Source organism: Sorex fumeus, unplaced genomic scaffold (assembly GCF_029834395.1).
Source record: "Sorex fumeus unplaced genomic scaffold, SorFum_2.1 ptg000006l, whole genome shotgun sequence".
In the NCBI taxonomy this organism is placed as follows: Eukaryota; Metazoa; Chordata; class Mammalia; order Eulipotyphla; family Soricidae; genus Sorex; species Sorex fumeus.
Window position 1 is genome coordinate 10,302,980 of NW_026606063.1, and position 13,631 is coordinate 10,316,610.

The window sequence follows — 13,631 nt, forward strand, 5'->3', positions numbered from 1 at the left end:
GTCATTTGTTGGGATGGAGTATAGGAACATCCCCAGGAGATTGAAATTGTTGAGAAGGAACGTGGAGTGTTTACAACAACTCTGTTGAGTCTCAGTTCTGTCCTTTACTGATTGTGTTGGCGCGGGGGAGTTAACCCTTCTCAGGCTAACTCGTATTATGTAAAAAAGGGGGACTAAGATCGCCAACCTCTTCATCTGGATGAGAGAATGGATGCTCCTACCATACCTGCTCGAACCTACTCAAGATCACTAGCCTTGTTATCCCGCCAAGTCTTAGAAACCCATTTGGGTTCAATTCCGCCAGCTGCAAAAGACCTAAACTCAGCAACTGGTCTGCTCACTCCCAGGCTTGCCTGGACTCAAACCCGAGAGAGCCCCGCGGCTTACGCAGCCCCCGCGCGGGCCGAAGGCTGGTGGGCGTGGCCAGAGCGTGGATTTGTATGGAGTGCCGCGATTGGTTGAGCGCAGCCCGGAGCCCGCCCCGGATCTCACGGCGCCGGCGCACGTCCGGTTGTCGGCGTCGCGACCTGAGTGCGGGCTGGGAGTGAGCGCTGGTCGCGTCTGCGTCAGCCGCCGCCGCCGCGGCGGTGTGGCCGGTTGTCCGGGCAACGGCGGAAGTTGTCGCCGTCTGGTGGCCTCTGAGAGACAGGTGTTCGTCATGCAGCTGAAGCACCTGAGGACCCTGCTGAGCCCTCAGGTGAGGCGTCGCCGCCGCGTCCCTCCCCGCCGCGGGGCGCGGAGGTTGAGGCAGCCCGAGCCGCCGCCCCGCGAGGCGAGGGCGAAGACGCGGACTCGGCTCTGTGGAGAGTCACGTCGGCGCGCGCCGCCCCCCACTCCCCACCCCCGAGCTCCCGTTTCTCCTCAGTTGGGTCCCGGGCTCCGTGCGGGGCTGTGCGGGGCCGAGGACGGGGTGGGCTGCGGGGAGCCGGTGGTCACCGCCACGAACCGACGCCCGTCGAGTAGGCTCGGCAGGACGGCCTCGTGCCTCCCGACGGGGAAGCTCCCGGGGCGACGGGGAGAGAAGCCCTGAAGCGGGGTGCACGGGAGAGCGGGGGGTGCCGGGGTGAGGAGACCCGAGTGCAAGTCCCAGCGCCACCCCCCACCCCACTCCCCGATGTGAAATCGGTGCCCTTCGCTCCGCCGCCAGGAGCGTCCACACAGCTGCGGTTTTTTTTTTTTTTTTTTTTTTGCTTTTTGGGGTCACGCCCAGAGATGCTCAGGGGTTCCTCCTGGCTCATGCACTCAGGAATTACTCCTGGCGGTGCTCGGGGGACCCTATGGGATGCTGGGAATCGAACCCGGGTCGGCCGCGTGCAAGGCAAACGCCCTGCCCGCTGTGCTGTCTCGGTCCAGCCCCACGTCCACACAGCTTCTGGCGGCGCCCGTGGGAAAGACGGCAGGAACCTTAAGGGTCCACACGAAACCCCAAAGCGGTGGGAAAGCTGGCGGGCCCGAGAGAGAAAGACGTTCAGCATTCAAGGGACAGAATGCAAATCTGGGTAGGAAGAGGATCCGGGGCCCCCAGAGAGAGTGGACCCAGGTTAGGGTGCTTGCCCGGCACCCAAGCCCCCGTTTGATCCCGAGCACCAAGGAAGGTTCCAGGAGCACCCCCCTGAAGCGATCCCTGAGAACAGAGCCAGGAGTCGTAAGCGCTGAGCATCACTGGATGGGGCCCAACTCCCTCCCCCCAGCCGCCCCACCCAGATGAAAGAACAGTTTCTGCAACAATTAAGTACTCCAGAGAGTACTTCGTAGTACTCCATAATTAAGTACTTCATAGAGTAGCAGTAGTGAAGTAGTGAAGAGGTGAGGCACTCGCCTGGAGTTCTGTCCTTCCCCAGGTGGGATCCACAGGGGTGCGTGGGCCCCAGAGCACTGCCGGTGTCACACTGAACACCTTGTGGCCGGAGCCTTCCACTCCCCCCAAAAAGAAGGTAGAGATTATGGTCTGTGGAATCAGACTGACCTGAATTTAAATTTTGGTTCTGCTACTTACAACCTCTGTGTGTGAACTTGGACAAATTACTTAGCTCCCCAACGCCTTTTCCTCCTCTGCAAATCAGACATAATAACAGCATCGACCTCAGGCTTAGGAGGTGGAATGAGAATGCATGCCGAGCATTTTTGTCAAAATGCTCAATCTATGGTGAATGATTTTTAAAGGCCAGCTATTTTCACTCTGTTTCAGACGGGGATCCCAATTAATCACCTCTGCAGATTTGTGTTGTAGTGAAAAGAGTGGAAATTGCCCCAGGAATCAGGAAATTTTCACCAAAGGTGTGGCATTTAGAAAGAAATCAGAGCAAAAGCCAGTTACCCATGTTGTCCAGTAAACTGAATTTAAATTTTAATTTAAGGGACTGGAGTGATAGTACGGTGGGTACAGCACTTGCCTTGCACAGAGCCAACTTAGGTTCAATCTCTGGCATCCATACAGTCCCCCAAGCACCACCAGGAGTGATTCCTGAGTGCAGAGCCAGGAGTAAGCCCTGAGCATCACCGGGTGTGATTCCCACTCCCATCCCCCCAAAAAACATAGTCCCTTGTGGAGTTCATGCCTAATTAATTCAGTCAGCTTAATCAATGGCTGAATAAATAGCAGTACTCCTACATAAAAAAAAAAAGTACTTTTTTAAATTTAAAATTCCTCTTTCCTGATACTGGAGAGATAGTACAGTGGGTACGGTACTTGCCTTGCATGCAGCTAACCCAGCTGAATCCTAGAACCCTATACAGTCCTCCAAGCCCTGCCAAGAATGATCCTTGAGTGCAGTGCCAGGATTAAAACCTGAGCATGGTTGGGTGTGATCCAAAACCAAACAAAAAATCCTCTGCCCTAATGGAATAATTGGACATGAATCCCTTTTTCACACTTTCAAACACGATGATGTCACCATGCAGGGAAGGGCCAAATGCACAGGACTTGGATAAAGCTTTGAAGCATGGTGGTGAGCAACAGCCATTGAGGCCCCTTGAGCCTTCTCATCTGATAGGCTCAAGAGTGGGAGGCTGATAGTGATGGTGTGACACTTAGCAGAATTTCACTGAAGGATTTTGGGAGCAGGAAGGGGAGGGGTTGTTTTCCTTCCATACTCATTGGTGCCCAGGGATTACTCCTGGCTCTCTGCTCATCCTCACCCCTTGTGCTGTCTCTCAGGTCTGATCTAAAAATTTTAATGAAAACAACTTTTTCCTTCTGACTTTAGATGTAGGTGGGATAATGATGAAAAGAAGCCATGTTTTTAATCAGAGCTTTTGAGCCTAGGTAATTAAAACAGTTGGAAGCGGGGAGAGGGGGCAGGGCAGGTGGCTGGAGGGAAACTGGGAACAGTGGTGGTGGGAAATGTACACTGGTAGAGGAACGGATGTTGGAACATTGTATGACTAAAACCCAACCATGAATTGCTTGTAAATGTATATCTCACAGTGACTCATTAATTTTTTTTTCTTTTTGGGTCACACCTGGCGATGCACAGGGGTTACTCCTGGCTTTGCACTCAGGAATCACTCCTGGCAGTGCTCAGGGGACCATATGGGATGCTGGGAATCAAACCCGGGTTGGCCACATGCAAGGCAAATGCCCTACCTGCTGTGCTATCACTCCAGCCCCCTAATTTTTAAAAATAAAAAGGGAATTTAGGGATACTGAGAATTTTTTAAAAATTGGAATGGAAGCAAGCATTTTTAAAAATTTCAAAGCAAGTAGCCCTCAGGATAGAACCACAGGTTATCAGGGCTGGTGGGAGAAAGCTCAGACATGGTAAGAGTAATACACTGGGAAAATGATCACTTTTAACCGGACTTCTGTGAAATGAGTAGTTAAGAAAAAAAAAGGGAGGAACTGGAGTGATAATACAATAGGTAGGGTGCTTGCTTTGCACACAGCCAACCTGCTTTTGATCTCTAACATCCTATATGGTCCCCACCAGAAGATACTTGAGTGCAGGAGTAACCCCTGAGCTATACCGTGTGTGGCCCAAAAGCTTTTAAGAAAAAGGGGGTGGGGGGAGCGATAGCACAGCGGGTAGTGCTTTTGCCTTGCACACGGCAGACCCGGGTTCGATCCCCAGCATCCCATATGGTCCCCCAAGCACCGCCAGGAGTAATTCCTGAGTGCAGAACCAGGGGTGACCCCTGAGCATCGCTGGGTATGATCCAGAAAGGAAGAAAAAAAGAAAAAGCCGGGGAGGGGTCTGGAGAGAGAGTTCCTTAGGCTGAACACAATGTATCCCACCTTCCCCAGCCACTGGAAAAGATCCTGAGCAGTGAACTGGGAGGAGCCCCTGAGCATCACCTGGGGTGAATCCATCCCTTTCCCCAAATAGCATTATTTATCCAAGTCAGCTCTGATTATTTTACTCCCTAGTCTACAACTTCTGTTGACTCTCTCTTTCCAAATGTGCCTAAACACCTCCAAGCTTTAAAAACCCTTTCTGAGCTGGCTTCATTCTATTTTTCCTGCTTTGCCTTCTCTATTCTACTATTTCCAAGATAATTTCCACTAAATTAAATTACTGTTTCTCACGGCTATTCATGTCATCCCATCTCCCTCAGATAACTTCCCTGCTCAGATATCCATTCCTCAAAACTCCGAGTGGATCATCTAAACGTAAAAAGTATCTCAAACTGCCTAAACCTTATATGTCTCCTGTGGGCTTCTGGTTTTTATACCACCTTATTTGATCCTTGGGCACGGACTATGTTTTGTTTTCTCTCTTTCTCAGCCTCCCTCTCAAATGGCTTTCTCACTAAATTACTCAAAAATAGTAATTGAAGGAATAGCTAAAGACCAGAACTTTTCAATCAGTTGAAATGATTTCGGCTGCAGACCTGAGATTTGAGGGAATAAGAAGGCCATTCCAGGAACACGGTGGTACAGTTTGTTTATCATGTGATCTCTTAATGCATTTACTTTATAGGGGTCTAGTAGCATTTTGTTCTCTTGGTCTAGGTTTTTATGGCCTTAAGAGACCAGGATGGATCAGTGGCATGTCTGTGATCATATCAGGACTGTGATAGGAGCCTAATTAGCTAAAGTTGCTGTAACTGTAACGGGAATTAGGTGTGCTTTTAGCATTCTTAGACCAGCATCTGGTTACTGTTGTAAATAATCATTATTTACACTTACTGTTGTAAACAAAAATCCTTTGCCTGCACAGGATGGAGCTGCAAAGGTTACCTGCATGGCCTGGTCACAGAACAATGCCAAGTTTGCTGTGTGCACAGTGGATCGAGTGGTATTGCTGTATGATGAGCATGGGGAACGAAGGGATAAATTCTCTACCAAACCAGCTGACATGAAGGTGAAGAGAGTTCCCTAACCCTGCTGATGGGGCCTTCTGACCCTGGGAAACACCCCCACTGGCTTCACAGTCATATCTATAAGCATGGGAAAGGACTGACCCTCTTCTTTTCTCAGTCTGAACCTCTCCAGGCGTTTAGAGCCACATACTGAATCTTTTCTCTCTTTCATGTCTAGCCCTAACTTCTTTTTCTTTCGTTGTAACTTTTAGTATGGCAGGAAGAGCTACATGGTGAAGGGTATGGCTTTTTCTCCTGACTCCACGAAGATTGCCATAGGACAGACTGACAACATCATCTATGTCTACAAGATTGGAGAAGATTGGTGAGGATGGAGACTGAGAGGGAAGAAGTCCCTCTGTGGGGAGGGGAACCAAGACAACACAGAGCCCCAGTGTGGCTGTTGGCTTTGTCCTCTTTCTCAGCTCCATATGTTCTGCAATCCCATTCCTCCAGTGTAGGGCAACAAGGAGGCCCATGTAAGTTCCTGGGTCGCCCCCAGCCATAGTGCATCTTTGTTATTGTTCCAGAGTATCTCAGGCTCCCTCTCTACCTCCCTTCAGGGCTTCTGTGGAGCAAGAGGAAATGTCTGGGTCAGGGAAATTATCTGCCTGCTCTACTCTCCCTCTAGCCTCCTTGGTGGCAGTTTATTTGTGGAAGGGGTTTAACATGCTTTTCATTGGCAGGGGTGACAAGAAGGTCATCTGCAACAAGTTCATCCAGACGGTAAGAGCCTCACTAGTCCTGGGGAGCTCAGGGGGACAAGCATGTTTCCATATATCTACTTGCAAAATGCAAGCCGGAGTTGCATTTAGTCCTTCTAAGCCTGCCTTCTGCTGCAAGGATGCTGCTGTCTTGTTCTCCTCCTTTGAGCCAGGTTGTGTCCCCCACCTCGGTTGTTGGGGTTCAGGTTAGATGAAAGTGATGGTCCGGATTATCATCTGCTTTGTTCTTGCAGAGTGCTGTTACTTGTCTGCAGTGGCCAGCAGAGTACGTCATTGTCTTTGGACTGGCTGAAGGGAAGGTAAAAGAGGGAGCAGAAACCCTGGAGGGGTGATGGGTGGGGATGGTTTTTCTGGGGAAAGGAATAGAGTTTGTTGTCTCCCTTAGGGTCAGTGGGTGCTGGGGGCACATGCATAGGTTTTAGTTCTTCTTTTCCTTTCTTAGGACACAGTTCAAACGGGAAAGTAGCCTTACCAGCCTGTTTCCATTCTCCCATTGTCAGGTTCGTTTAGCAAACACCAAAACGAATAAATCATCTACCATATATGGGACAGAGTCTTACGTGGTATCACTGACAACAAAGTGAGTAAGAATGAGTGGTATCCCTAAAGCTGGGAAATAGTAGGAAAAGGTTGGGGAGCGGGCATCGCTATCTGCTCTGGGGGACGAAGGAAGAAGGATGAGAAGAACGGGGAGCAGAAACCATACCTGGGGGGTAAGCAGCAGAGAGGTGACTTCCTTGGCGAGGCAGACTTATCTCTTTCTGTATTTCTCTCCTTCACTCCTTTCTGCCCATTTTCAGTTGCTCTGGTAAAGGAATTCTGTCTGGTCATGCAGATGGCACCATTGTTAGATATTTCTTCGATGATGAAGGCTCTGGAGAGTCACAGGTATGAATCATGGATGCTTGATTGGGAGGCGGTGAGCAAGTCTCAAGAGAGAGGTTGATCATCTGAGAATTTAGATGAGCTGTGAGGGGAGGAGCTGGAAGACAAGACCTCTAGAGAAACTTGATGCAGAGGATAAGGGGTTGTGTTTAGGAAGTGAGGTCTTCTTTTTTGCTCTTTTTTTTTTGGCTACGCTCAGCAGTGCTCAGCGATTACTCTTGGCTTCCTGCTCAGTGATCCCTCCTGGCAAGGCGCAAGTGCCAAAGATTGAAGCCGGGTCAGCCATGTGCAAGGAAGCACCCTACCCATTGTACTCTCTCTCCAGCCCCAGTGAAGCCTTCATGTATGGGAAATGAACCCAATAGAAGGGACCTAAAACAAAAGGAGACAAAGACTCTGGGAATCATGAAAAGGGAAAAGTATTTTCATTTCTTAAAAAAAAAATCAAAGGGGGAAAAGATTTTTTACTTTCCAGATGGAAAGGAAAAAGATAGGAAAATTAAAGGAGTGTATATGTGGGGGTGGGGAATTTAGGGAGAACATTTATATTTTACTCTGAAATTCTCTATTGCTCACATCACTTACATTAAGAAATAAGTGTGGAGGGGCTGGAGAGAAAGTACAGCAAGTAGGGTACTTGCCTTGCTTGCAGCTCACCTGGGTTCAATCCCTGGCATCCCATATGGATGCCCAACCCCTGCTAGAAGTGCTTTCCAAGTGGAAAGCCAGGAGTAAGCCTTGAGCACTGCAAAGTGTGAACCCAAAACAAAAAAATCCAACCCCAAAAATCTTTTTAATGAATTTCTACCTCACAAGAACATTCAGATTTTCTCTCGCACACAAGGTCAGTAAATGTGGATTTATGCTACATTTGTGTGTGACTAGGAGACCAAAAGACAGTTAGGGAAAACATTAGGAGGCAATGGGGGGGGGGGGGCGGGGGGAAAGTTTGGAAGAAAGACTTCTGTGAAGTGGGATGGCCTGAGTGAGGTTGTTGGCAGGTAGGAGTGAGAACTTTCTGGAGTGGAATCCACAGAGTGATTGCAACCTTTTCTGTGGTCTTAGGGGAAGCTGGTGAACCACCCATGCCCGCCTTATGCCTTAGCTTGGGCAACCAACAGCATCGTGGCTGCAGGCTGTGACCGGAGGATTGTGGCCTACGGAAAGGAAGGCCATGTGCTCCAAACATTTGATTACAGCCGTGACCCTCAGGAACGGGAGTTCACCACAGCTGCGGCGAGTCCTGGGGGCCAGTCTGTTGTGCTGGGAAGTTATGACAGGTCAGTCCCCGTCTCAGCTGCATCTCTGTTCTGCTTTCCTCGTGGACTTGCTTGACTTGAGCCCAGTTTTTATCAACCAGATCAGAAGCCAGTGTATACTGACAAAGATGCTTGGCATTCTGTTTGGTTTTGTGGGGCTAAGGATCATTCCTGGGGCCCTTTATTCAAGGCTACTTGCCTGGCGTAGGGATTCTCAGATTTTATTATTTAATTTTTCTATGTTGGGGTTTTCTTTTGTTTTTGTTTTAGGGCCATCATAACAGTGCTTAAGGCTCCCTCTTAGGTCTGCATTCAGGGATCACACCTAGTTGTGATTTGGGGACCATATAAAGTGCCAGGGATCAAACCCTGGTCAACTCCATTCAAGGCAAGTGCCTTACCTGCTTCCTATATCTTCAGCCCTTTCAGAATTTTCTATTTTAGGACCAGGCCTAGAATTCCGAGAGGTGCTTGGGGTACCATAGGTGCAAAGAAATTGAATCAATATAGTCTCCAGACGCAAGGCAAGCACTTAAGCCCTTTGAGCCATCTCCCAGACTCAAAGATGTGCAAGTCTCTTTTTATTTGTTTTGCTTTTGGGGACACAGCTGGTGGTGCTCAGAAGCTTTTCCCATCTCTGATGACTCCTGGTGGTACTTAGGGTACCATGTGGTGCCAGGGATCAAACCCAGGACTCCTGCATGCAAAGCATGTGCTTCAGTCTGGTGAGATGCCCTGTGTAAACACATAAAAAACGACAGGCTAAAGGGGCGGCAGTGGCCTATCTCTCCCACCGCCCGCGGTCGGTAGTCTCAGGCCGTTTCCCGACTCCAGGGAGGTCGATGGTGATCCTCAGGTGAAGGAAGGAAATGAGGGCCTGGCTGGTTGGTCTTAGCAGCAGTTTATTACATGGAAGAAGTGTATGTCATAGTCATAGAGGTCCCAGGATCTCTCGAACACGTGCACACCCAGAGAGCCCCGAAAATCCCCTTATATAGATCATGGAACCTTTAAAGGGCGCAATATAGTGATGTCATCAAAAGGAGTTACAGAAAGAACATTGAGGCGGCAAACCATACATTGTTTCTTTACATCCACATTGTTTCTTTACATCTGCAGGCCAGTAATCCTGGACTCACCTTTTACTAGCTACAAGCACTTGGCTTAGCATATCAAAGACCAGTCTGCTAGAGCTTGGAGTCTACATCTCAAAGATCAGGCCTGGTTTAGCACCTGGGATCTGCATACCTAAAACCAGCTAGGTTCCTGTGAGATAAGGGAAACTGCCTCTCAATATACTGAAATCATTTACTGAAGGCAGTTTGAAGGGAAGAAAGGTTCAGTCTTATCTAAGCTAGTCAGGACACACAGGAAAACTACTTCTAGGACAGATCAACTCACCCTAGAACAGATTTCCCTGGATGTGTTTCTCCTCTCCTTGTCCAACCAACATATAAGCATACATAATATAAATCATTTTGTATGGACACAGTAAGAAATACTTTGAGCTTATAGAATTGCTCTCCTAGGGCCATCTTGATCTCAGACTGCAGTGCTCAGGCCAGATATCTTTCCTATTCCTAGCAGCAGGGTCCTAGTCTCGTCATTACTTTTGGACCATTTGCCTATGATCAAACTCCTAACCTATAGTTAAGGATTGTGGCACCTTGGCCTGGCCCATCACGATGCCAGGGTAGCACATAACTTACTGGCTTGCCCTGGTTCCATCCAGTCCCATGTCGGGACCCTGCCCTTGGGGTGCTAGGAAGTGAGGGCAACTGAGGCTTAAGTTGAGAAAGCAGATGCCCAGGAGTGAATAATATTCAAAACCAATTAAATCCTAAGTTATAAAGCATAATATTAATTGTCTTCCTGTATCTATACAAAAAAACTATCCTAAAGACATAAGGAGAGGAGAAAGGCAATATTAACTTACAGTACAAGTTCAGTGTCCTAGAAGGATGAGATCTTACAAAGTGGTTGGGGAAGAGAGCACAAAGAAGTAGTTACAGACAAACAAAGGAATGAGAGTGACTCGGGAGTACTGTGATGGGTGCAACCTGATAAACCTAAACTCCTTGTACTCCAACAATGCCCAAGTTTTATTTTATTTTGGAGCGGGAGGTGGTGTGATGTTCAGGGACTCTGATGAGGAATGACCTGTGACAGTGCTCCAGGAACCATCCATGGTACCAGAATTCAACTGGGGTTGAGGCAATGCAAGGCAGATACTTTAACCTTCGCACTATCTCTGAATGTAGTGCCCAAGTTTTAATCTATGCTCTTTCCTCTTCCTGCTTCTACCATCTCCTTTGGCACACAGGGAATTCTCAAATGACCATATACTTGTGCTGGGGAGATGGCTCAATGGGCTTACAGGTATACTTTGTTTTTTGGGTTTTGTTTTTGGTTTTTTTGTGGGGTTGTGTTTTTGTTTGTTTGTTTGTTTTGGCTTTTGGGGTTACTTTACTCCTGGCTCTGCATTCAGAAATGACTCCTCGCAGTTCTCGGGGACTATATGGGATCCAGGAATCGAACCCAGACTGGCTGCATGGAAGGCAAATGCCCTACCCGCTGTGCAATTGCTCAGGTCCCTGACAGGTATACTTTGAAGATGGGAACTCTGGGATCAATCTCTGGCACCACTGGATTTGGCCCTAACATAAAACAAAACAAAAATGCAATGTGCTTTTATGTCTCTGTCTCTCCCTGGGATTCACTACTGGGATTTGCTAGCAAAATTCACCTTCACTCCACTTCTTTTCTTTTTTGTTTGTTTTTGGGCCACACCGAGCAGTGCTCAGGGCTAACTCCTGGCTCTGTGCTCTGGCGAACCATATGGGATGCTGGAGATCAAACCCAGGTGATGGTGTGCAAAGCAGGCACCCTCCTTGCTCTATCTTCCTGATCCCTTTTTTCCATCTAATTGCCCTTAAGGTTTAATGCTCTGTTGTTATGTTGTACTGTGTTTGGGAAAGCCCTTGAAGAGAGGGCTTTTTTGTATCTCTGGTACTAGATTAACATAGAGTACATCTTATGTGCTCAGATGTTGATAAGATAAACACCTGGGATCCATCCCCTGACTTCCTCAGAGCACTTCTTCCCAGCGCTGTCAAACTTGTTCTTTCTAGACCCTTCTGTCTTTTTGTGTGTATTTATTCTTCATTTAGGTAGTTTTTTTTTATTTTGTTTTGTTTTTAAATATTGGATCACCATGAGATACACAGTTACAAAGCTGTTCATGATTGGGTTTTAGTTATACAATAATCCAAAATCTATTCCTCCATGGTGTATATTTCCCACCACTAATGTCCCCTGTTTCCCTCCTACCACCCCACACACCCCCAGCCTGCCTCTATAACGGGCACTTTTCTTCTTTCTCTTTTTCTCTCTCTCTCTCCTTTTGGGCATTATGGTTTCTAATACAGGTACCGAGAGGTTGTCATGTTTGTTCCTTTAGCATGCAGTTCTTATCCAAAGTGATAATTTTCAACTATTGTTGTCATAGTGGTCCCTTCTCTATCCCAACAGTCTTCTACTCCAGCACTTAAGGCAAGCTTCCAACTGTGAACTGATCCTCCTGGCCCTTATTTCTTCTGTCCTTAGGTATTAGTCTTGAATTACGGTTTTTTGATGGTTGGTTGGTTGTTTTTTGTATCCCACAAATGAGTACCATAATTCTATGTCTGTCTCTCTTCTTCTGACTCATTTCACTCAGCTTGATGTTCTCCATGAACTTTATAAGTGAATTTCATGACTTCATTTTTCCTAGTGGCTGTGTAGTATTGTATGTGCCAGTTTCTTTATCCAGTCGTCTGTTCTCAGGCACTCAGGTTGTTTCCCGATTCTGACTATATATGTATATATATATGTATACTTTTATGTTAATATAGGAGTACTACTATTTATTCAGCCACTGATTAGGCTGATTGAATTGGGCATGAACTCCACCTTACTTTTTTTTTTTATTTTTTATCATGATCACGATCATCCAGTTGTTTTTCAATTGCTTCGAGCAGGCACCAGTAATGTCTCCTTGGTCCTATCCCTGAGATTTTAAAAAGTGCCATATTCAAGGCTCTTTCAGGGTTAGGAGAATGAGACCCATCATTGTTACTGTATTTGGCATATTGGGTATGCCATGGGGAGTTTGCCAGACTCAGCAAATGTGGCCTTGTGCTTCTGGGAGCTGGGTCTTGGCCGTTGATGGGATTACACAGCGCTGGGGGGGGCAGTTGGTGAGTGCGACCCCTGCCTACTGGAAGATAAGGATCTGGGTGGAGGATGCTTCGCCTTGATCCGAGCAGGCTTAGAAGAGATCTCAACCCTGGGACCCGCATGCCTTTGTTCCTCTGCCGGTACCTTCATGCATGTGGAGAGTGGTCTCAGCATGGTTGTGGCTGGTTCTGGAGGTCTTCGGCTGCCGGGGCTCTGTTCAGGGCGGGAAGGGAAACTCACTCCCCCCTCCAAGGGACCCCGGCAAGGACAGCCAGGCACGGGGGCAGGAGAGACTGCGCTGTTTTCTTCTGGGAGCTGGATTTTATAGTCTCTGGATCTTGTCCGTTGATGGGATTACACGGCGCTGTGGGGGCAGTTGGTAGGTGTGACCCCTGTGTACTGGAAGATGGAGGATCTGGGTGGAGGATGCTCAGCCCCAATTCGAGCAGTCTTGGAGATCTCAAATTATAAAAAATTATATTTTTTATAATTTTATTTATTGAATCATTCTGAGAGCAGCTACAAAGCTTTCGGGTTTAAGTCTTGGTCATACAGTGAAACACCCGTACCTTCACCAGTGCCCATTCTCCATCACCAAAAAACCCCAGTATACTCCCATCCCACATCCTCTCCCTATCTGTGGGGCAGTTGATTTCCACATTACTCTCTCTCCTTTGATTACATTCAATATGTTGACACCTGACCCACCATTATTAGTTGGGATTTTACCCTAACACTTGGATATGCCAAAAAGGCAACAGTAGACAATTTGTTTTCTATTGCTGGTTATGAATAACATATGATGTCACACAGCTGCAGCAGTGACCGCACGATTTTGGACTTCCAAAATTTTAACTATTAAATCTGGAGGGATTTCTGCCAAAACCTGCTAGGTTCCGAGATTTGTTCCTGAGTCTCTGGGGTAATGGCCGTTTAGCAGCTTGATCAGGAGCCAGAGAGGCCGTGCAAGGGCCACGATTTGGAATCTCATTGGAATGGGGAGGAAAGGGCCGGCTCCACCCCCATCCCGTGAGGCCCCGTGTGTCTCATCACTGTGGGCCCAAACCTGACTGTCCGATGGCCTTTGGCGGATGACAGCCACCGAGCCACCAAGGGAGAGCAGGTGGAGGGACAGCACCCTATCCCCCCTGGGGTGGTTCTGGCTATAGTGCTGCAGTGAACATAGAAGTGAAGATCGACCCTTCCATCTTGCATGTGTCTTTTCCAGTTATTTTCTTCTGTG

At 47.9% G+C, this 13,631-nt stretch overlaps 1 protein-coding gene across 3 annotated transcripts in view; it reads left to right on the forward strand.

Annotated features, from left to right (window-relative positions):
* The first annotated feature begins 529 nt into the window (after window positions 1–529).
* Window positions 530–13,631, forward strand: part of IFT172 (intraflagellar transport 172) — a 46,345-nt gene continuing 33,243 nt past the window's right edge. For 2 of the 3 annotated variants that reach the window (XM_056122337.1, XM_056122352.1), the window contains exons 1-8: window positions 530–697; window positions 5,160–5,303; window positions 5,514–5,626; window positions 5,988–6,027; window positions 6,260–6,325; window positions 6,527–6,606; window positions 6,827–6,914; window positions 7,977–8,191. In XM_056122337.1, coding sequence (XP_055978312.1) covers window positions 659–697; window positions 5,160–5,303; window positions 5,514–5,626; window positions 5,988–6,027; window positions 6,260–6,325; window positions 6,527–6,606; window positions 6,827–6,914; window positions 7,977–8,191 — 785 coding nt within the window. In that variant the 5' untranslated portion in view covers window positions 530–658. The remainder of the gene's footprint in view (window positions 698–5,159; window positions 5,304–5,513; window positions 5,627–5,987; window positions 6,028–6,259; window positions 6,326–6,526; window positions 6,607–6,826; window positions 6,915–7,976; window positions 8,192–13,631) is intronic. The other variant, XM_056122345.1, reaches the window with a different exon arrangement.